Source organism: Ambystoma mexicanum, chromosome 11 (assembly GCF_040938575.1).
Source record: "Ambystoma mexicanum isolate Mex_15411 chromosome 11, UKY_AmexF1_1, whole genome shotgun sequence".
NCBI lineage: Eukaryota > Metazoa > Chordata > Amphibia > Caudata > Ambystomatidae > Ambystoma > Ambystoma mexicanum.
Genome location: NC_090934.1, coordinates 724,274,950 through 724,300,171, shown reverse-complemented (window position 1 = coordinate 724,300,171; position 25,222 = coordinate 724,274,950). Strand labels below are relative to the sequence as shown.

Here is a 25,222-nt window from a genome sequence, read left to right as displayed (position 1 = left end):
TTACTTTCAACCAACTACTTTACTTTGGTGAATATAATAAACTCCTGCACTCCAACCAGTCATTATTGTGACCCCATTCAATTATTGAGAGTGGCCTTCTGGATGTGAGATAGAACGCCCTTGATGCTTTGGCCCAAAACGCAGCAGTGCTAGTTATCTTACTGAATTTCCCACCAGCTTTTTACACAGTCAGTCGGATCTTATTACTAGACTGTTTTAAGCAGCAGCACTGGAATGTAGGGAACGGCTCTGAGGTGGATTGATGGTTATCCACATGAATAATCCACTAACGTGAAGATGGGGGTGAAGGCTCCAGTCCACTCACAGCGATCTAACTTGTAGGGATCCCACAGGATATTTCTTACCTTGCCTTTTCATCTTTGTAACGCAGACATAGGTCAAACCAAACGGCAAATCATTTTGAATGTTTGTGAGGGTGCCATCGCTAGGAGATAACCCTAAATATTGTGACTGCCCAATATCAGGAAAACATTGTTCTATTGAAAGGGTCTTGCTGCTGCGCTTGGGTAAATTCAGTTCTAGGTTATAATATTACAATTTCAAGAATTATTAGAAGTCCTGAAGGGTGTTAAAACTCGTATTTTTTATTATTTCTGTTTCTGGTTCTTAGTATTTGGTTGTAATAAAGTTCAAATGTTACAAATAATAGAATACAAAGTGTTTATTTTCACACATCAGAGTCTTAATTTTTCCATGGGATTCAAAGTGTTCAACTTCACACATTCAAGATGTGCTTGGCTCAGTCTATTTAACCACAATTCCCCAATTGCTTTTCTGAAATAGCCATTGACCTTGTTCAATCTATTCTCTAAAGATAGCTTAAACCTTCTTGCAATACGATACCCAACACTAATGCTATGTTTCTTGATTTCCACAATCATGCAGTGGAGTCATCATTCAGAGCCTTAACAGAGCAGTGACTTAATTCCGACATATAAGGATTTCTTAAAGGGGCAGGGAGTGGGAAGTGTAACAGCTGTGGCAGTCTCCTGCCTTAGATCCGGGGCAAGCGGGGGGATGGTCGTGGCCATGCCTCATGTACCTCCCTCCTCCAGGCCCATCCTGCTCCAGTCCTGTCATCACACTGAATGGCAGCATCTGGTCTCTGTGTCGCCTACATCCATGATCCCCCAATCATAGGCAGTGGACTTCGTCACACTACCCAGGAGTAACCTGAGATCTGCAAACCGCAACCTAATCTGTGCTCCTATTTTGAAAAAGGGACTGCCATGGAGGTCATACCCTTGCCGGAGTAGGGTCCACATATTCGCATAAGATGCCAAGTGAGATCAGAGTGTAATTCAACCACAGAACGTTCTAGAGATTAACCAAGGACTGGTCGTTTAAACAGGTGTTTGGGAGCCACCCATGAACCTGTTATGGTGCTGTTGTATATTTGGCTGACCTCACACTATATGGGCCTAATTCACAAAATCGTTTTATAATGACAAAACCCCATTGGAAAACGTTTCATGAATTAGGCCATATGTTTTGTTTGGTTTCTCTATGATCCTGTATACAGGAACTGATTTTATTGAATCATTATGAATAAGTGCTTTGAGGACTAATGCTGATTCCTTGTTGTACTCTTGTTTCCTCCCCCTGTCTGCCCCTCCCCACGCTCTGAAGCTGCCTGTTCTCCAATTTAGCGCATTAACAAACTTCAAATAAAATAGGCAATAAAACCTACTGGCATTCCATTGGCAGAAGGGGAATAAAGTTAGAGTACAATAATAGTGTTAGGTAAGAATTGGTGCAGTCACACTGTGTGAGACTACACAACACTTATCTGCTTGGTATTAGGTAACCCACCCTTTGGTATAGGTCTGTACTACACAAGTTGGTAGTGTGACTCAAGAGGGGTAAATGTGAGCTGTAGAGCTGTACAAATGAAATCCGCCAATACAAGTAGCCAAGTAACACTTGCACTCAAGGTTTCAGTTATAAATAGTTATTTAATTAACATCAATTTTTAAATAAGCATTCTTTAAAAAGGCAATTCGTTGTAACTCTGCAAATATATTTTAAAATTACTTTCCAGGATCAAAACAAGTTAGTGAATAATAGTTGGATATGCTTCTTATACAATTCCTACACCCTGAGGTGACTTCAATCACAGGGACAGTAATGGCATTTATATATCACACTTGTAGATTCTGAGCTTTGTAGAAAGGAAAGGTTTGGGAAGGAAAAAGATTAGACAGTTTCTCAGTACACGTGATGACAACTAAATCTTCCAATGAAATCTAGATAAGCCTTTCCCAGCAGTAACAGTCTAAAACAAGTTACCACCTATGAGGGACACACAATATCAAAGTCAATTGACTAGAAGAGTCTTCAGGGAGCCAGGACAGCGACAGTCATTTGGGGCACAATCTATGGATGTGAGGCACTTCTTCAATCAAAGTCTTGCACAAAGTTAGAGAGTTTGTTTAAAATCACTTATAGGGTCACAGGCTGTTAAGCCTGTGAGAAGAGAGTTGAAATCAACTCGAAAAGATAAACCAATGCAATTCCCAACTGAGAAGAGCACGGCTAAAGGCAATGAGGTAAGTACCCCAATCCTAAACAGTGCCTGTGGTTTGAAGAAGAGTGGTCCATCTGGATTATGTCTTTCTGCAGCAGTGGAGACCCTTTTTCCTGAGCCTAAGTCGTGGGGACAAGAGGGAGGACGTCTGAAGGGCTCCTGTGGCAGCACTTGGGAGGTAGTCTGCAGCTATGGGCTCTTTTTGGTTCAGCAGCACTTTGCAGTTTCAGTGCTTGGCAAACAGCACCGATGTGGATCTCAGACACTGGTTGGACTCTCTTTGCTCCCTCGGTCCGGCATTCTGGTGAGAGGACTCTGGATCTGGAGGTCCTGCTTCGGGCTAGTCCTTGGGAGTCTCCTGGAGCTTCAGGTCGGATTTGTTCTGCGACAGATGTTGCACTCGACTACACACACTCGACCCCTGGCATTGGGCTCTCAGAGCAGCGAAGAAGCACAGCCAGGCAAGGATGGTGGTCCAGTGGAGTTCATCTCGGGGTTAGTTGGTCCCACTAACCCAAGGGGAGAAGTCGTTCCGTCCGGAGCTTCTTTGTCGAGGTGAAAAGGAAGTTCAGCACAGCAGCAGGGCTTCAACGTGAAATTCAAAGGTCCAGAAGGTTGCAGCAAGCTTTGTTCATGGGTTCTTCATCAGGTGTTTCTCCCAGTGGTCGACTCTGCCTGTAGTCCCAAAACCCTCGCCTTTTAAGCAGGTTTCTTCCATTCATGCACAGCCTAGGTGGTCAATCAGGCAGAAGGGTGGCTGTCCTAAAAAGACTTGCATTCAGGCATTCCTAGAGACAAAGGACAGGGGAGTTCTGGGGGCAGGCTTCAGGGCTGAAGCCCACCAAAGGCAAGACAGCGGGCTCAAACCTTTCTCAATGCGCAGAGTAAAACCCAAGAAAGACCTCACAAATCGAAAAAGGGAAAAAAAGAAGACATGGGCCATTTTGACAAAATGGTCACCCATGGGTGCTGTATTGCAGCTGTGGGTTCAGCCTGCGTTAGAAAAGCACAATGGTAGGAAAAAGTAAACCACTGCCACCAGCCACTTAAAGTAGTAAGGGTAGCATACAAATGTTACATGAGTGGGTAGGATAAGGGGCCACTAAGTAATCCCCAGCACTCCACATATAATGGTGTGTGCTGGATCTACAAAGAGAAAAGGTAAGTAAAGTCAATTTCACTTTACTATTCTTGGGAACTGTAGTTCACCCAAAAAAAGTATCCAAATCTTAAGAGCAATCTAAAGGATTTCTCAGTGACACTGCACTGAAGGTGCTGTGTGTCATCATACAAAAAGCAGATGCCTATGGAGTTCGTCAGAGTTTGTTAGACTCCAAAAACAGTGAAAACACACAATCCAAATCAGGTGAAAACACATGAGAGAGTGAGAAAATGGTCTCTCACTCCAGAGTTAAAATTAAAAAGTCCTATGTCCAGCAAAAGAGCTGGAGGTCTCTAAGGGTGAAGGGAAGTAGCACAGAAATAAGAATTCTCTCTAACAAATAGACACAGTTGCAACATCATGGACACAAATAAAATGTAGTTCAGATGAGGTGGCAGCTGTGGGTAACATATGAGGCAGAAGAAATGGAAGTCTTAATTATGGTTATATATGTATATAGGATGTGCCCAGGTGGTCTGACTTGTACGGATCTAGCGGTGGATCGAAGTTATTACAAAGGATACAAGGATGGGAAGCGGTAGCAGAAGTCTAATGAATAAACAGTGCTCGAGTGAAAAGAGGAGTTGAATGGAATCGCAAACTTTGGATAACATAAGACCAACAAGTGTGGTTGAAAATAGGTGGTAGACTAGAGAGTCCTGGGGCAATTCCGCCAAGCAAGCCCATTGTTTGGTGAAAATTAAGAAATGTCTTCAGGTCAGAGTTCCATGTTCAGTGCCTGGCAAAGTTGCTAGTATTTGTATAGCATGCATCCAGTTGAAAAGTAAAATTAATATGGATGGTTTATATGAGTAATCTTCTAATTTCAAAGTGGCATTTGGCTATTCCTTTTTTCACAATTTGCTGAGTGCTTGTAGTGTTGGCTGTTCTGGTTTAGAGTCGGAACTGAATGCTCCGGCTGGATTTTGTTGCTTTGTCCTTTTAACCAAGAAGGGTCTCGTGCAAGCCCTACATGCTGTTTAGGGGGCAAATCATCTAAATTAAGGACTACTTAAATAATGATTATATCATTTATATGCAAAAAAAAGTGGTCATGTTAGAGAGCAGGAATATTTCAGAAGTACACATGAAAGTGGTGGGTGGCTAGCCCTTTGAAAAGGAGTGCGAGATCCCCTCTGCTGAGAACGAACATGGGTCAAATACCCTGTTCTATGGAATTTCTTCCATGTTGGCAGGCCCTATATCCTCAGCTGCCAGTGAGGACCTGCAGGTTTTCCAGAGACAGCCCCCGAATTTGAAGGAAAAGCCTCACAGTTCAACACATCTCCAGAGGTATTGAACTGCGAGATTGTCCCTTCAACAGAACAAATGACAATATTAGGGTAGAGGAGAAGGAACTGGAAAGTGGGAGTAACAAGCAGAACATTTGCAATGTGACTGCAGCTTTCATGCAGCCATTCCTTTACTGCACACCAGGTATAACTCACCTACTGCAAATAAACCATAACACCTGTATCTGTGCTTGTTCCCCCTCAACTCACCCATATTTAATTGGCAAATGCAAGAAGCGTTGCCACTTTCAACCCAAATGCCACAGTCAAATGTCAGGCATGTGCACTGCAGCCATCAAAGACACAGGACATCCTTGAATGTAATGGGACTACTTCAGTCTTTGCTGCCGTTTTTCACAAAGCCAATGATGAGAACCTATGCCTATGCAGGTGGCACACCAAATCCCCATCGAGTCATGTTCCACTCTGTACAACTACACAAGACACCAGCAGGGTCCACTCAGGTTTTACATACTATCATCCAGCATGTCCATATTACTCAGTTGTGATTTAGGACCCATTGACTTTGCATGTGTGGTGGATGAAGATGAGCTAGAAGACATCACTAAGGGGTACACATTCCCCTTTCAAGGCATCAACTGTCTGAAGTGTCAGGACGCGTGGCTACATACCAGTGCAGCACGTGTCCCTCAAGCACAGGAAAAAAAAAATTCAGCTGAGAATCAAGTTGGAAAATGAATTGGAAAATGAATTGCAGAAAGACCACATTATCGAATAAGTCAATCGACCTATTTCATGGGTATTGCCCGTTGTGGTTGCACGGAAGCAGAAACAGCTGGATTAGGTACACATTTGCATAGACATGCACGTACCCAACAAACCTGTCAAAAGCGAATGTACCCCGATGTCCATTATAGAATATATTATAGCTGCAATCCAAGATGGACAACATTTTTCCAAATTGGATTGCAAAGAATTTTTAAAACATCACCACTTTGTTGTTGCATATTGGATACCCCTGAGTTTTCCTCCGCCATGGAAGTCTTTCCTTGCACCATTTCAGGAGTGCCAGCCCTGATCTCAGATGTAATCTATAATATCTTGGTATTTGCACATTCAATTGCAGACCATTGCTCCCACTTACTCCAGGTCATGCAGCACCTGGGGGAGCACGGGCTCACCCTGAACTAGACTAAATGCAAATTTAACTTAGAACAGCTTAAGTTCTTCGGATAAGTCTTCAAAAGTTATGGCATCTCTGCTGATCCGCACATGGCCGACCTTATCAAATTTGCTCTGAGAGCCCAAAACCAGTTAAAAGTATCATCATTTTTAAGAATGGTCAGTTATTGTGGCAGGTTCATTCCAAATCTAGCCTCTTTCACAAAACCACTTTGCCTCCTTGCACGGGCATCTGAACCCTGGATATGGGGCTCCCAAACAATAAGCAATAGAAAATGCCCTAGTCACTTGCCCAAATGGGCCCCCAGGGAGCGGTTGTTTGAGTTTTGTTTGCCAGTAGAACTTTAATACCAGTTGTGTCAGCATTTCTGTAAGTGTATGGCAGCTGCTCACAATTGTCACAGGCCAGAAGCCACATCTGCCATTGCTAAAGGTTCTGCAACTTGGCCACTGCCACAGATTGGAAAGCCTGGATTCTCCAGTTGAAGGAATATGAATTCCTGCTTGTATTCTGCCCACGGGCAGGCAATTTGATTATTTCCTGTCTAGACATCTGAGAGCAGTCACCACACAAGAGGAAAAGATTGTCTACAGAATGGAGGAACATGCAACTGCAGGATATAATGAGTGCGTGGAATGAGGATGAATGTACAGCATGCATTGAAGAAACATGGGCCAGGGCAAGTGGGAAGTTTTTTCCTTGCCTTGAGGCACTGCACTTTCCCGCCAGCAGCATGCTGAAAGTAAAACCCCTACCTAAGCTCCAAAGAAAGAATCCGGCAGTACTGTAAAAGGAGCGAGAACACAATTTTTGCCAAAAATGTTGTAGTAATAGTTGCAGTCAAAAATGTACTCCACTGCCTAACTCATAGTGAAAATCTTTGTGCGTTAGTGACAGCGTCCGATCCATCAACGGACCATGTCCCTACAGAATATTGTTATTATTTTGGGGAGGGATGTGATGTTAAGAGAGCACTTCGGCTTCGCCATGATGCCCTGGTGACTTAGTGACCCAGCCGTCACCCAGAGATGCAGGTCGACTCATGGTGACATGACAAATGGTACAGAGGTAAATACATCATGGACTCCCACGCCAAAATGGATAATACATCAAACAACCATGTCTGAAGTATGTTCTAAGGTATTGCACAGCTTAATTATGTAGTCCCCGTACAGCCTGTACCTGTCACAGCAGCACTCTTCACAAGAGCCATAGTCCCACAACAGTAGAGCCCATAAAAGTGTGCTATTCAACAGGTCAGTGGGAGAGCTACAGCTCTCTCTAGGCAGACCTAAAAAGAACCCACAGCGTTCTTGTGGGGTGGAGGATTGTTGAGAAAATGTCTTTAGTTAAATGTATGCTTTATTTTAGAATTTACAATAATGATGATGTTGTAATAAATGTTGTGATTGTGAATATAAAAATAACAATCCTGTTTTTTTACTTTTTCTTTAGGATTCCACTGTAGTATTTGCCCTGGTAGTAATTGGAGCATCGCTTTTATTGTTATTTTTTAAAGCCGTGGGACCCAGCTTAAGGAAAGCCCCTGTCACGTTACTGGATGCCAACATCAAATATCCCTTGCCTTTAATTGACAAAGAGGTATGTATGTATGTATGTATGTATGTATGTATGTATGTATGTATGTCAGGTAGTGTCTTTCCCTCTTTCCAAACAGAATGTTGACTCTTTCTGCTCTGAACCATGTTATGAACTCGGCATTAACACACGGCAGCTTTTGGAAAGCACAGTTCATAGTTGGTTTGCTAAGAATGCATCTTGTATTCATGATTCAAGACTATTTGCCCTTTCCATATTAAATAATCAATGCAGAGAGTGTTAAAGGCTGTTGCTTAGATTCAAAGACCTGCATGTGAGGGGAGGCAGCTAGAATGTAGTCTGGAACAAATCCAGAGAATTAAGATCAGTGATTGTTGCTAGACCTAGAGTATTCTTAAATTAAGTTGCCTGATCACAGATAAGTTACCTGTTTATAAATAACAAGACAGATTTATAATGCCTTTTCCAGAATGTGTCTTGTTCCTGGAAAAAAGTAATTTCCTATGTCCTTCCTGCTGTCTTCTGTGGTTTGGGTATATACATTGGTACTAGGATGCATAACATGCCTTATTGAAAAGCTCTATGGCCAGTACTGCTACCCTAGTTAAGTAAAGTACTTGCTTAGTAACTTATTAAATTTGAGATATGCTCCATTCCAAAATTGGAGTAGTGGGCAATAAAACCCCATAGCCCTGTTATGCAACAGGTGGTCAATTGCCACCCCCTATTTAAGAGATGAGGCGGGGTAGGTTAAAAAGTGATATTTGACGAATATTAAAGTTTAAAGGTTGCAACAAATCGGCCTGAAATGAAAATCAGTCATTTTCTGTGTGCAGCCTTTGATATTCGACAAAATCACATAGAACCAGCTGAGATCAGGTTTAGTGAACATTAAAAAGCCTGCATTTGTGATTGGTTTTATTGGCGTGCATGGCTTCGAAAAAGCGCTTATTATGCTAAAATGTTGCCAAGCTATACTAAACTTTGCAATCCAAATGTGAATGGCAATTGACCACCTGGTGGGAGTCGGAGCTGCTGCCGGACAGGTCGTACCACTCAATGACATTAAGATGGAGGTTTCTGGTAGAGGATACCCCATGGTAAATGAGCCCAACTGCAGGAGCCTCCATCCAGTAACACTTAACTTTTCACCTTGTTAACTCGGCTTCGCCCCTTGCACCACCGTCTTCTAGCGCTGAATTGGTTTTGAAAATCTAGCAGTGCAAGGAGGTAATGCCACTCACCGGTGGAAAGATTTACCATCTGCCTTGCCGCAAGGTACTTCCTATGTAACTTGGCCAGAGATGAGTGGAATATATTGAAGGAATTCCCTTTTAACGCACACTACAGAGTGAATACAACCCTCTAGGGAAATAAGCCAGGAGATAGCTTTCAAGGATAAAAGCCTTTTATTGTACAGAATACAAAACATATGCAAAGTACTCTGCTGCTAGAGAACGTTCTTGTTAGTCCTGGTACAAACAAGAGCTTAAAATATCCTGGCGGTGTTATCGCATAAAGTTAAAATCAGCGCCACTGATTGGCGATATTATATACATGGGCCTGCTCCACAGGGGGGATGCCAAGCTATCATTGGTTAGTTCATCGCCATCCGTCAGGCTCCACGTGGACCAGCTGGGCTTATCTTTGAGGCTGGTGAAGGTCAGGGCACTTGCAAAGTACAACGTTGCTTCTAAACTAGTATGCTAAGCCTACGTACTATATCACTGTGGCATGGGCATGCACTTGGGTGGCTTGGGGAATTGGTGCCAGGGGGAAGGGAGGATAAATTACAGTCACTCTGACCCACACATTCAGGGCTTCGTTGATACTGCACCTCCCGCATTCAAGGTCTCCACCCTGGGTTTGATCTTTAATGTATCTCTCCTTGTACCTCGTGTTACAAAGGATATATTTTATTCTGGGAGAAAAATAGTCGCTCATGCTTAGATCTTTTATGGACACTTGATTTGTGTTGGGACAAGCGGGTCACTTGCTTATTATGGAATGCAGAAGTGTGGGGCTCGTGTCAGTGGTGTGGGGCTGACTCTGGGCTGGCTGGGTGGGGGTTAGAGGCCTGCTGACAGCTTAGTGGTGATGAATGGACGCTGCAGGGAGCCTGGTGTCTCATGCTCTTGCAGGTGCATTCCTCTGAAAGATACTAAATGATTGCAACAGTGAAGGGACATGGGGGAAGTGGACTTCCGTGGGAACTGGCAGTGTGCATTCATTCTGCCACGAGGGTGTTGGGCCAAGTGAAATCTTTCGATGGAGCTCGGCTGGTGCAGCACAGTCCCACAAGCCTGTCTTTTCGCCAAACTACAAAGTGGCGTTTCTTTCTATGTGTCTCCTAATTCCATGCATATGCTGTTCGCGCAATATTGCTTTCGCACTTAGTTTCATAGTGCGGTTCTCTCCCCCCTTCTACACTACACTATCTCATAGGGGATTCGCCTAACCTTAAAGCGCTTCAGGGGGGGGGATATACTAATTTCCATCCCAACAATATGACCAATATTTGGGAGAGCTATACAAGATTTTTTAATTCTTTGTATTTATTTTTCATTTTTCATTAAAAAGCACAGATTACAATATCATTCATAACCTCAAAAATATGTGTCACTAACACGCACATTCTTCATTACAACACGCAACTTGTATATCAATTATGCGATTGAGACATGGCATTTGAACGCCCCTCCTAAGAGACATCAAACATCAGAGCACTACGCCTATGCTTCCAACTTACATACCACAGTCAGTCCTAATACCACAGGCACAAAAGGTTCCCCCTCAGACATTAATGTCTTTATACGCTCAACACAGAACACACACAAACAGACCTGTCTGTGCGCATTAATTCAACAGCAAAGCTATCTTGGATTTACCCTCTCTTTCAGATTTGCCTGTGCACCTGGTGACCATGTAAATGGCAGCGGAGCACAGTTTGAATCCCAGTAACATAACACTCATCCAAATACATATTTGTTACATTTCATCATATCAACATATACCATTTGTGGGTCATAACACACACAGTTTAACAGGATATTCAAGCTTGTGCAAGCACCTGCACACTGCACTCTTGACATTACACTCCAGGTCTCATCCACCATCCTTTGCTTCTTGAATTAAAGGTGTAGAATACATAAAGACACTTTATAACTTCTATATAAATGGTTAAGAGTTCCTTAGTCTTACAATTCAGGGCCTAATATGCTAGAAGATCTGAGAGGACTGAGAAAGTAGGCCCGCATCTGGAATGTCATGTTCTGACGCCAAACGAAATAGTCTCACTTGAATCTGCTCTGAATAAGCCAAAGGGAACACCTGCCTTTGAATACAGAAGGTGACCACAGCCCTGCTGTTGGAGAAATCCAAAGAACCTTTGATTTGGTGGCCAAATGTATCTCAGAGATGGACCGAGGGGTTTCTGTCATCTCATCATTCTTGGTTTTGAAGGATGCATTTGCTGTTAGAAGACCTTCAACCTTGTACTTCTTGTAAGAGGTATATTTCTCAGTCGCCCGTCTTGGAGACCCAGAATTCTACTTCAACCATCTGATAGTAATGCCACAATATATAAGACATCTACTTCTTTAAATGATTTCTGGAACTCCTCCACAGAGTTCTGGACACTTGTTTGTGAATCCACAAGATCATATAGGTCCTCAAGATGTTTGGCGCGATAACGATGAGGTCTCATTTATTCGGTCATTGCTTTTCCCCCTTTGCTACATTGCCACTGATGAATAAAGGCTGAGATGGGGCTATGCTTCGCCTCAGAATCTCGTTTGTATGCTGTGGAAAGATGCTTAGTGATCTTCATTTCATAGATGTGTGCGTAATGCGAGGAACGCTCAGAGCTTTAGTGTGCACTATGATTAGTGGGAACGTAAATCAAGGATTTTTGTTGTCCGTTCAGATATCGCGTCTTGAATTATAGGTGGCGACGATGTATTTGAAGCATCAGGTTGCACATCATTGTAGTTTGTATACATCAATGTAATGTTAGTGTTTTGGATTTTTGTTCAGTAATTCCAGGAAGTTGTCTGCATGAGAAGCTGTTTACTCGGAGGCTCTCTGATAAAAAAAAAAAATAATAATAATAATAATAATAATATTATTACTTTACGTTACTTCAATCTGTTCACCTGGGAGTGGAGCCAGCACTTTCCTTGGAAGAATCCATGTGTGGCCCCATGAGAAGGAAGAAGATTGCTTCCAAGCAACATAGCGATGTCAGGTTGTACATAGGCAACAAGTTTAAGTTATATATCAACTTTCTGGATTTGATGCATTGGCATTTTCCAAAAATGGATGGCCTGCCAGTCTTCTGGTAACAGGCTTTGTGATGCGAGGGGTTATGTTCCCCCGATCCATTCTGCTTTTGCTCGTTCTTCTCTGGCTACAACCTCCATACCATTGAGTGCATAGAACATCTTTACCTCAATCAAGATTGATTATTTCGAGAACGGCTCGCAGCGACTAAATGTTAATGTATTTAGGATCAAAGAAGGGGCAGAATGGAAGGATCCCCGTGCATGTGGGGATACCTTGCTGAGGTCTTAAAGGAGGTACTACCCCAATGGATGCAATGGTACTGGTTTACTGCACTTCGAAGGGCACACCTTATCCAGCTAAAGCATCCAAATGAACATTTGGATTGCACACGTTTAGTATATCTTGGCAACATTTTAGCATAATAAGCGCTTTTTTGAAGCCATGCACGCCAATAACCCAATCACAAAAGCAGGCTTTTAAATCTTCACTAAATCTAATCTCAGCCAGTTCTATGTGACTCTGGCGACTATTAACAGCCGCAGACAAAAAAAGACAGATTTTTTTTTTCCTGCTGCTTTGTTGCAAACTTTAATATTAGTCAAATATCACTTTTTAATCTACCCCTCTCACCTCTTAAATTGGGGGGTTTCATCCCCTTGAATCCACCCTCTAATCCTGCACCTTCTCCCCAATAACTGTCCTTACGCCCCACCCCACTAACACAAATGCAAATACACCCACCCCTTCTCCTCAGACCCCTCCCCACATACTCCAAACACTACTCCACAACATACACACAGACAGGCAAACAGTCACACACTTACCTCTCATCCCACTTCCGTCTTCTCGTGCTTGTATTGGTTGTGCCTGCCAGCCCCTGTGCGCTGTCGTGTGCAACTTGGGGCGTGACAGTTAGATTTAATAAGACCGCTCTGTGCAGTCACAGTCTGACTTTGAACATTGTTTTATTTTTATTTTTATAACACGTTGTACTATTTCAACCAACAGATGATAGAAAATTTCAAAACTTTACTTTTACAGTCAAACCTTACGTTGAACATTTTCCTTCAAGCAGTGCAAGAGATTTTCTACAGGGCCCACCCCATTCAAAAATCATCCATAATGACTAGACCACTTTCTGTAACACCATAGCAAATGCTGAATATCTAATGGTACATCTGAAACCAAGTGAGTCTACAAGAATGCAGAAATTGTTATGAGGCATATGCAGAACAAAGTATAGATAAGCATGATAAGGAATTGCACAATGAAATGGTGGGTGGCTAGTTGGAGGGGCGTCCTTTAAACAGCAACATTAGGCAGTAGACCAACCCTGCTTAGACGAGGGAGGCTTCGGATCGCGAGACGATCACTTGAGGGAGTGTGAGGGTCAGGTTGATGGTAGGTGTTTTTAACACCTATGTAGAAGCCTCCCAATATATCTTCCAAGGTCCTTTTGTGAATGTTTGGAAGGGGTCATAAATAGTTTCATATAGAACCATAAAATAATTTTATTTTGAGGTTTTATAGCACCCCATAAGTTCAGGGGGAGCACTTTAAGGTGCAAGGAAAAGGAACAATTCACATCCGCTCAAGTACAATGTGCATTCCTAGATGTGGTGACAATACCTAATGCAAAAACACAGAATTATAATGGGTATGTATGCGGACGATACCCAGGTTCTCCTTCCCCTCACAGGATCATATGAAACAGATGCAGAAGCACTATGCAAAATCTACTTCACCATCCAAGCCTGGATGGCAGCCAGTGGATTATGCCTCAATGGTGATAAAACTGAGCTCCTCATAGTAGGTCCCAAGGAAATACCCAACAAGCTTGACAAACAGTACCATTCCTTTAGCATTGACAACTCCCTAATTCCTGTCTCAGCAGCAGTTAAAACCCTTGGGGTGTACATTGACTCCATGCTTTCAATGACACGCCAAATCAGCGCCATTGCGTCCTCAACCTCCTTCACAATAAAACTAATAAATGCGGTCAAACCATACTTCTCAGCGACAAATTGCCTATCCATAGCCAGAGCCAACATTGGAGCCAAATTAGACTACTGTAAGGTCTTATTTGCCAGCACCTCGTCCAAAAATTTGAACCAACTCCAAGTCATTCAAAATAATGCGCTGAGCGCTGCCCTCAGCATCCCCAAAAGACAGTACTTTGCCAGTGCCAGACAAAAGGCACATTGGCTTCCAGTCAAAGAAAGGATACTCTTCAAGATTCTGTCTATAAGACATAAATGCCTCTCACGCACAGCCCACCCTTATCTTGCAGAAAAAATTACCAGAGCTTCTTCATCCAGACCAAAAAGGTCTCACCATTCCAACCAGCTCAAAGTCCCCACCTTCAAAAGGGCCAAAGCTGGACGGGCCTGCTTCACATTCCTGGCTCCCAAGCACTGGAGCACCCTCCCAACAACCCTTTGAAATGAAACATCCTATCTAGCATTCCGCAAATCGCTCCAAACTGAGCTCTTCAACTAGCACACCCCGTACTCTCTGCCGACTCACCCTGCACCTAGGAGGAGATCTCTGGCCCTCGCTAGCTCTATGTCTACTACTTTAATCCTATTGCCTGTATTTTCATTTTACTGATCACTGGTCTGGCAACAGGTTCAATTTAACCAAGGACCTCAGACAGATGCTATTGTCTGTGTCTTTTTCTGTGCAACTAAGTAAGCAATCATGTAACAGTGTCATGATGCACCATGGCCGCTTTGGGCGTTTTATACATTTAAATAAATAAATAGACCAGACAAGCATACAGTTATTTGCCACTCACTAATTTCTGAGGTCGTCTTGCACTTCCAAATTCTAAGTGCAGTTACCAAGCAGCACTGGGTAGTTGGCTGCTGGCCCTGATAATTGGCCATGCATGGGGTATCTTCTACTGGGCATATCTAATGTATTCTATTTTACTGCAAAAGCATATCTTCTACTGGGCATATCTAATGCATTGTAGATTACTGCAAAAGCATATTCCTGCACTGATTTATGCAGACACACTAGAAATTGACGTTTTTCAAAAAGAACAAATATCGAACAGCTAATTCGCTTTTAGCAAGCTGAACAGAGCAATGCAAGGCTTTAGGAATACCAGCATTTGCTCAATGTGTCCCACTATGGCAAAACAGATTGGCGTTCAATTTATCATGACACCCTTGGTTTAATAAGGGCCAAAGGTGATACTAAATTCCTTTGGGACATTTTAGATCGCGAGAGACTGCAGAATCACAAAAGTTCAATCTTCACTCGCACACTTTATTGCAATACAAACAGGATTTAAAATATTTGATCCCCATTGAAATCACACCCCACTTTGGTCCATTTTATGAACATATCCTATGTATGGATTTCACAATTTTACAAGATTCTGATATCTTTTCATCGTGACTGAGGGAAGGATGCACGTTTTCGGTGTTTTATTATGTCTACGAAGATCCTGACAGATATAATAAACTGTGCACTAACAAAATGTAATCTATTAATCTCATCAAGTTTGGAATTACAGCTGTACAGCATTAGATTTATGTTGGCTTCCTGAAAAATCTATTAATGGGACTTTTTGAGAAGGCAGAACGCCCTATTTGAAGGCATGATTGATACTTTGCACGTGTTTATCTTCTCCTAAACAGACTCACTTTCCTCACTTTCTGGATAGATACTTTCATATATGTTAATTCATTACTAAAGAGTAACTCACAGCCAACATCATTGATGGCAGTTTTGGAATGGGATGATACAAACCAATGTATGGCACTGATTTTATATTTAAACGGTTGGATTTGGTTTGCTAAATGGTTGTCAAATAATGGATCTTGTCATAATGTCGATGTATGCTGGCTTTCTGCAATAAACTACACAATTTCTGGATGAATATTTCCAGATTAAGGAACACTTTCAGACTACCTTGCAACTGACATCGTCAATCGCAATTTTGGTATCTCATGATACAACACAAAATATGGTTCTGAATTGATATTTAAAATACTGGTGTTGGGTCGCATGATATTTACCAAAACTATGGCTATATGATATTGCATACTGCCCAACGTTCTGTGGCCCAAAAAAAGAGGATTACAAAAAGGGTAATTAGCATAATGAGATCATCACAGTTCATACCACTGTGTGATCTTTGACCTGCTGACTTTTTGGTCACAGAAAATGCTTCTGATCCTGGCAGCGTTTGCAGGACACTTTCTCTCAGTAGCAAAGCAAACCCCAGCAGGAAATGATAACCCATACGCCCATGTTTTTATTTGTAACAACCATGGTTTCCAAACCTACGCAAACTGGCGGTGTGCGACCCCATCAGACTCCCGTGCTGGTACAACCTACTCTCCCAGCACAAAGGACAAACAGTGCATACTTAACCCAACTCGATGAACTTGGCAGCATGGCTCCTGAAGTCATAGAGTTCGGCCATCTCAATTTACCCCAGAGATGTATGGATATCTTAAAAGAGTCAAGAAAACCTAACACAAAGCACTGTTACTTTGATAAGTGGAAAAGATGTGTTATTTGGTGCCAGAATAAACAAATCAACCCAATTGATTGTACTCCTTCCAGTATTGTCACCTATATGCTCCACCTTCTGGATGCAGGGTTAGTATTTAAATCACTCAAGGTACACCTGGCGGAGCTGTCAGCCTACACCACCTCCCATAACAAGGTGTCATGGTGGAAAGTGCCAGTTGTCAAGGCCTTTATGAAAGGGGTAAAGAGACTCCACCCTCCAATTTCTAACCCAGCACCAGGTTGGGACCTTAATGTTGTGCTTGCTAAAATCATGGGACCTCCCTTTGAACCCATGCATAAAGCTAGTCTCAAACACCTGACTTACAAAACTGCCTTCTTAGTAGCCATTACATCCATAAGAAGGGTCACTGAAATTCAAGCTTTGTCAGTGGAGGATCCTTTCTTTACTGTTCATAAGGATAAACGGGTTTTACACACTCATCCTAGGTTTTCACCTAAGTTCATTTCAGAATTCCATGTTAACCAGTCCACTGAGCTACCAGCCTTCTTCCAAGAACCCAAAAGCTCTGCTGAGGTAAAACTCCACACACTAGATGTGAGGAGAGCGGTCCTCCACTACGTAGACAATACCAGACTGCTAAGAAAGACAGATCAACTGTTTGTCTCCGTAGCTCTAGGCAGAGAAGGAGATCGCGTCTCTAAAGGTGCCATCTCTTAATGGATAGTCAGATGTATCCAACTGTGCTACTATCTTTCAAATAAAACACTGCCTTTTACGCCAAGGGCCCACTCTACAAGAGGTACTGGGGCCACTCTGGTTTCATTGCAAATGTACCCTTTGACACCATTTTCAAAGCAGCTACATGGAGCTATATTCACACCTTTACTCAGCACTACTGCATTGACTCTCATTCCAAGACAGATACTCAAGTGGTACAAGCGGTTCTAAGACATTTGTTCACTCATGACCCTTCTCACATCCCACCTCCTTCTTCTAACACCTCGCTAATCTATGCACAGCATGTGATCTAAGCAGATTCCACAAGCCTCAGAAGGTATACATTACTCACTGTAATCGTATTTCTGATGCTTGTATCTGCTTAGATTCACATGCGCCCGCCCTTCCTCCCCTCAGAGAGAAGGTGCATGGATGCTTGTAGTCTTATCTATCTTATCTGCTTGGATACCCTGTACTCACGCTACTCCTCATGCTACCTCATGTCAGAAAAAATACAATCTGAGGGTCCTACATGCGTGAGGGATCATGGGTACAGTGGATGTCACACTAGGGATAGTATTACTGGCACACCGTAGTTTGAAGCCCCTTTTCGAGTTTCGAAAAACAAACTGTAATACTCTGCAGCTTCCACTAGATGTCGGCCTATGCACAGCATGTGAATCTAAGCAGATACAAGCATCAGAAATACTATTGCAGTGAGTAATGTATCCCATATATAAATATATATTTCTGAGGCTTGTGGAATCTGTTTAGATCACATGCTGTGCATAGGCCGACATCTAGTGGAAGCTGCGTCGACAAGGCATGCCAGTAATACTATCCCAAGTGTGATGTCCACTGTACCCTTGATCCTTCACTCGTCGAGGTCCCTCAGATAGTTTTTTTCCGCCATTCTAGACGGACGCTTATAGTGGAGTTCCTCTTTCGGCTTATAGCCATTTACAATTTTTCAATTACCGATGGTTTATTCTTACTATCCTTTATATCACCGACTATCGAAACATCAGACGCCGGTGAAGAGAAGAAAAACAACTGTCGGGAGACTACAGAAATTGATCTATTTCGGCCTTAAAAGGCCGCGCCGGGCTTCAGCTCACACAGTAGGGAGAGAGGGGGGAGGTCATTTTAGAATGTATATGCCCCTTTTCTTACACTACATTCGCCTAACTGCCGTATCATTCCGTTATGGACAAGACCCCCTTTAAATTTTGCCACAAGTGGAATAGGAAATTTCTGTGGGTCGATGAACACCTAGTCTGTAACTTGTGTCTCCCAAGAGACCACGTTGAAGGTTCTTTTTGAACGTGTAGGCTCTTCAAGCCCAAGACTTTGATGGATCGATCTACCAAACCGCTGGGCCCACTACGTCATGCAGCTTGAGGCCATGGAAGTAGAAGGTGCTTTCAGCGATGGCAGCAACGCCGCGGTTTCTCATGGCAAAGGCTATGCAGTGGCTTTGGTTACCCAAGCGCAGGCCCCCGACTGCGGAAGACAGGCTGGCGGCCTTGTTATGGGGACAACACCCAGCGGCTGAAGCGCTATCACTCCATCCACCACTAAGCACACAACCCAAGGCCGAGGAAAGGTCTGTGGAATGTCTGTCCTCTGGGCACTCTCATTCGAGATCGCCGCATGATAGGTCCCGGCCATTGAAGGACGGCACGGACGTCGTGCAAAAAACTCTCACCGAGGGCTGAACGTCTGCAGACGAGGCTCTGGTTCAGCCCGCACCCGAAATTCGACGTTCTGCGTCAAGTCAGTTACTATGCCCCAAACAGTCGGGGAAAGGCGCTTCAGGGGGCCAGGGTAGGGAGAAAGTGTCCAAGAAAAAGTCCTCTAAGACCCCTCATAGGGATAAGACCCTTCATAGGGAGAAAACCCCTCATAGGGAGAAATCCCAAGAGGATAGGCCAACCCCTCATAAGGAGAAATCTGAAGAGGCTAGGCCCAAAATACCTGTATTACTTCCTCCAACAGATGAAGATTTAGGGCTCTCTTCCCAACCATTGGTCATCCCTAGTTCTGCACAATGGTCAGCTGAGGATATAGACCGGGTCATGAGGCGGATGTCCTTCATGGCCAACTTCTATGAAAACGACCCTGCCTATTTCATAAGTTTTCACTCCACTCCCCCCACTACAGCACCCTCTGGGTCACAGATCCCTGCTCAACCCTCTACTAAGAGGTCTCGCCCTGAGAATCCAGTGCAAGGGACTCCGACCATGAAGACCTCTCTATTCAAGAGGCAGCAGACCCTTATTATGGGGATGATGCCGCAGACCCTTATTAAGGGGGATCAAGAAGACCCTCAGGTTGAACCCAAGACAAATATGTATCCCATGGACTCACCTGTTGATCAGGATCCCCCGGTCATGGACTTACCCGTTGACAACCAACCCCTACTAAATGAAGTGCTCATCAATGCGGCAGAGCATTTTCAGATAGAAACTCAGGAAGTTCAACAAGATAAGGATTTTGTAGAAGAAATCCTAGGAGATAAGAAGGCTGTTACGCAGTTTATCCCTCTCCTCAAGTCAATTCAGCGAAAAATACAGCCATTGCTGGAGACCCATAATCTTACATGGGCAGTGAACCCATGCATAGAAAAACTGTTTAGACCTGCCCCTTCTGACCCGCTGTAAATCAGAGGGCAACTGAAGCCTGATTCATTAGTTGTCACTACCACAAGGAAAAGGGCTGGTATTCCCCTAGCTTCCTCTGAGGCCCCGCCTGACGAGGAATGCAAGAGTCTTTACATGATGGGCAGAAAAGTGGCCTCCTCTGCGGCATTACAGGCTAGGATTGCTAACAATTCTACCCTGTTGGCCAGTTACAACTGCTGCAAATGGGATGAGTTCTCGGCCTTACTATCTTCGGCCCCGGAACCACTTAAGTCTCAGCTTGCCCAGGTGGCCGCTGAAGGCAGAGCATTGTCAAGCTGCTTATTAAAAAACAATCTTGACGCCGCGGACAACCAGGCAGGATAACAGCAGAAGGGACTATTATCAAGCGTCACGCTTGGTTGCGCCAATTTTGTTGTAAACCAGAGAGGCAAGCTACCCTTATCAACATGCCGGTTGAGCCCAATGTGCTCTTTGGCAAGGCTGTCGAGGACGCCTTAAAGACGGCCAAAGAAGAATACGATACTCTTGGGCCAACTGACCAATAAACCAACTGGCCAGAGGGGAAACAGGAATTTTCGTCACTCATGTGACCAAAATTCACAGAGGGGTTCCACTTATACCCAAAGCCAAGGTACTACCTGGGGAAACAATCAGGGTCAGTCCTCCCAGAATTACCCAAGAGGAGCGCGCAGATCCCGCGGATGAGGTAGAGGCAACTCCTCCCGAGGTGGCACTCCACCTCAAAAGCAGTGACTATCTGCTCCAGGTGCCCTCCCATGCCTCTCCAGTAGGAGGGCACATATCCACCTTCACCCACGCATGGGAGTCAATCACCACAGACAGATGGGTGCTGTCCACTGTAACAGGCGGATATTGTATAGAGCTCCTCGAGCAACTCCGGAACCACTCCACACGACAAAAGACCCATTCCAAGGAACACTAGCGTATCCTCCTCAAGGAAGTTGCCACACTTCTACTAACGACTGTGCCAAAGAAAGATCTAAGAATGTGCCCAGTGTTAGATTTTCACCCTGCAAACAAATATGTCAAGCCACAAAAGTTCTGCTACAAGAGCTAATCCCTCTACTAAAAAAGGGGGATTACATGGCAACACTGGATATGAAAGATGCCTATTTTCATATTTCAATGTTCCCAGCACAAAGAAGATTCTTGCGTTTCAAGATAGCGAACCAGCACTACCATTTCAAAGTGCTAACCTTCGGAATAGCATCTGCTCCAAGGGTACTCACGAAGGTACTGGCGGTGGTGGCAGCACACCTGCGCAGGGATCCAATCCCAGTGTACCCTTACCTCGACGACTGGCTGATTACTGGGGAATCCCCCCTAATATGCAGGCAAAACATTCAGAGATCTAACAATCTACTCTTCCAATTGGGCTTTTCCATCAATGAGAAAAAATGAAGCCTAGTGCCAAGCACAACCAACCAGTTCCTAGGAGCTGTCATAGACACACAAGAGGGGTTCATTTTTCCATCTAAGGAAAGGGTCCAAAATATGTTACTGCAAATACCACATTATCAGGCCGACCGCCAGATAAGGGTGCGCAAAGCGATGCGTTTGCTAGGCATGATGACATCTTGCATTTACTTGGTTCCTCACGCGTGACTTCGCATGCAACCGATCCGGAGTGGTTTGGCGAAACAGAGGTCGCAGGCGAATGGTCAGTGGGACGATCTATTGGTCGTTTCACCAACACTAGTACACAAACTTCACTGGTGGACAAGAGAAAATCTGCTGAAGGGGAAACCCTTCTACGATCCGGAAGTACAAGCGATTGTCACGACGGACGTGTAACGCTCACCTGTTCTTTTCCACAGGGATGTCTCCAGACACACACCTGAGGGCTCTTCGGTACCCCTCGCCCGTCCCGGACCCCTGGATAAGCGGATTCAGCTCTAGAAGACAGGAGGGGCAGCTTAGATGATTTCCTACTAGATCGCCCACCTCCCACGTTCCCGTGCAGGTTCCTTAAGGGCGAATCTCACCTTATTGATGTTAACGGTGCGCTCTCCGTCCTGCCGCTCCGGGCAGGGGCGCGCCGATTTTGGGCCCGTTCCGCTGAGTTGCTTCACTGGCGAGGGCCGGAGTTCAGACCGGCTGCAACTCCTTCTTCAGGTAAGTCTTAGTAAGTAAGAGCAAAGTCTTTATTGATGAGAGTAAGTCTTTATAGGTGAGAATAAGTCTTTGGTATATGAGCTAACTCTTGTCCTCGTTACTGGTGGTGGAGGTCGCGAAGAAAGCCGAAGACTGGTTCAAGCAGGTAGGTAAACTGAGTCGCCATGCAGTGCTGAAAGCGTCCTTGCAAATGACTTACCTGCTAACTTTGTCTTGCAGACCTTGACGGGCTGGAGTTGGAGGAACCCCCGAAGGAATGAAGAAATCGGGGGCAGCGCAAGTTGGGCAGCTTTGAAGAACAGATGAAGCAGCTAACGGGAGAGAGTTGCGACGATACCTGCTTCGGATGACTAGGAAGCCACAGGACGCTGCAAAGTGGTAAGTATGGCGATGGTCTTGCCTTGGTTACTCTGAGGTCGAAGGATGCTGCTGAATTGGTAAGTATGGCAATGGTCTTGCCTTGGTTACTCCGAGGTCGAAGGATGCTGCTGAATTGGTAAGTATGGCGATGGTCTTACCTTGGTTACTCCGAGGTCAAAGGATGCTGCTGAATTGGTAAGTATGGCGATGGTCTTGCCTTGGGTACTCCGAGGTCGAAGGATGCTGCTGAGCTGGTAAGCGGGGCATTGGTCAGGCCCAGGAAGGCTCTGAAGACGATGGATGAAGCTGAGCAGGTAAGGATGCAGAGCAGGATGAGCGTCATGCTGCATAGGCAGAATAACGCGAAGCGCGTGCTCCTGGTCGGGCGTGGTTTAAATAGCTAGATAGTATCCCAGGTGCCTTTGGGGCAGGCCCCACCCTGGAAGCTAGACTGCAGCATACAGTTCTCCAGTATTCTGTATGGGGGCGGCCATGCTTATCCATTGGCCATAGGAAAACCCTCCCCGTGAGCGTCTCCTATGCCAGCAGCGCCAGGACTGGCTCCAGGGCATCCGAAGAGGCCCCAATAGGGTTCGTAAGAGCCTGTGTCCCCTTGAGGGAGATAAGGTCATGACAGCACTCCCCCCTAAGGCCCCTCTCAAGGGAATTCCTTGGCCTGGTCCCGGTTTTGAAGGGAAGGTCCGGTGAAAACGCTGGAGCAAGCCAGGGGTGTGAACATACTCGCTGGACTCCCAGGACCTATCCTGAGGTCCATATCCTTTCCAGTCCACTAAATAGTAGAGTTTTGATCTCACCATTTTAGAATCCAGGATGTCCTTCACTTTATACTCCGGTTTGCCTTGAATGATGATCGGCTCTGGTGGAGTTGTTACACGGGTCCCTGGTTTGAATGGCTTCAGAAGCGATACATGAAATACTGGATGTATTTGCATGTTCGTAGGTAGTGTCAGTTTCACTGCTTCTGGGTTAATAATAGCTTCCACTGGGTACGGTCCCAGGAACCGTGGACAGAATGTTGGTTTCCCCTTAAGTGGTACGTGTTTGGAAGCAAGCCATACCATATATCCCACCTGATAAACCGGAGCTTCGGAGCGGTGTTGGTCAGCGAATCTCTTCTGGCGAATCTTAGCTTGACCTAGGTGTACTTGCGCTTTGGCGAAGGCTTGGGTGATGGTATTATGTAGGGTCTCGACTGCAGGCATTTCCAGGGTTGTGGGGATGTCTAACTCGGAAGTCCGTAGATGCCACCCATAGATTGTAAAGAGTGGAGTCTGTCCTGCGCTGCTATGAAGCAAATTATTGTAAGCGTATTCTGTGATCCATAGGAGTTCCCTCCAGTCCCCTTTGCCCTGGTGAAGCATGCAGCGCAGGTATTGTTCAAGAGTCTGGTTGGTTCTCTTGGTTTGGCTGTCGGTTTGAGGGTGGTGGCTCGTGGACAAACAGATATCTATCTGGGCCAGGGAACAGCACTTCTTCCAAAATCTAGATACAAATTGAGATCCACGATCAGATATGAGGACTGAAGGAAATCCGTGTAGACGGACAACATGTTCCAGGAAAGTCTTGGCGAGGCCAGCGGCAGTGGGCAGTCCTTTGAATGGAAAGGAGTGAGCCATTTTCGAAAATAGGTCCACAATCACCAAGATGGTGTTGAAGCCTTGACATGGAGGAAGATCCGTAATAAAGTCCAATGACAGCGTGTGCCAAGGGGCTGGGGGAATATCTAACGGTTGAAGGAACCCCGCTGGTTTCTGCTTGCTGGATTTGTTTTGGGCACAAACTCCACATGAAGACACAAATTTGGTAACGTCCTTGCGCCACGTTGGCCACCAGTAATTCCTTTTGATTTTGGCTAGAGTCTTGGCGATTTCTGGGTGGCCCTCCATGAGGGAATCATGGTGCTCGGAGATAACCTGTCCCTGCAACTCTTTCACAGGAACAAATAACCGGTTCCGGTAGTATGGCAGCTGCCCTTTCATGCTGTAGTGCTTTCCTCTAGAGGCCCACTCCTGTAGCTGCTCCTGGGTGAGGATCTGTTGAATCTCGTAAAGAAGTTCACTCTGGGTAATGGTGGTGGTAATTCCTAAGACCCGATTTTCCGGTATGATGGCCACTAGGTCTGGTTTTGAATGTGCCATTTCGTCAGTGCCCATAGGGGAGAGAGCATCCGCTTTGCCGTTCTTGATTCCCGGTCGGTAGGTGATCACAAAGTCAAATTCGGCAAAGAATAGGGCCCACCGCAGTTGTCGAGACAATTGGGCTTTCGCTCCTTTCAAGTACTGGAGGTTCCGGTGGTCTGTTATTACAGTGATGGTGTGTCGGGCTCCGAGCAGGTAGTGTCTCCAGGCCTTGAAAGCAGCCTTAATGGCTAGTAACTCTTTATCGGTGATGGCGTAGTTTAGTTCCGCTGGTGTAAATTTTCGTGACCAAAAGGCCACCGGATCCAGTTGGCCCGTTAGAGGATCTTTTTGGGACAAGACTGTCTCCATGGCAAGACTGGACGCATCGGTCTCCACGTTTAGGGGAGTTCTGGGCGCGGGTGTCGCAAAATAGGGGCGGAGGTGAACCGCGTCTTCAGTCCTTGGAAGGTCCTTTTCGCTTTTTCAGTCCAGTTAAACGTCTTGTGTGTTTTTCTGAGCAACAAAGTAATCGGGTGCACGACTTGGGAAAATCCGGGGATGAAGGGCCGATAGAAGTTCGCAAACCCCAGCATGCTTTGAACTCCTTTAATGGAAGTGGGAGCTGGCCAATTGAGAACTGCGTCCACTTTATGGGCGTCCATTCGAATGCTTTGGGGAGAAAGGATGAATCCTAAGAATTCCACTTCAGTGACATGGAACAAACACTTTTCCAGTTTC

The 25,222-nt window shown here is 44.8% G+C and overlaps 1 protein-coding gene across 1 annotated transcript in view; it reads left to right on the top strand.

Annotated features, from left to right (window-relative positions):
- CYB5R2 (cytochrome b5 reductase 2) overlaps positions 1–25,222 on the top strand; it is a 208,378-nt gene that overhangs the window by 89,711 nt on the left and 93,445 nt on the right. Inside the window, exon 2 of the mRNA XM_069623601.1 lies at positions 7,602–7,748. Within this exon, the coding sequence (XP_069479702.1) occupies positions 7,602–7,748 (147 nt within the window). The remainder of the gene's footprint in view (positions 1–7,601; positions 7,749–25,222) is intronic.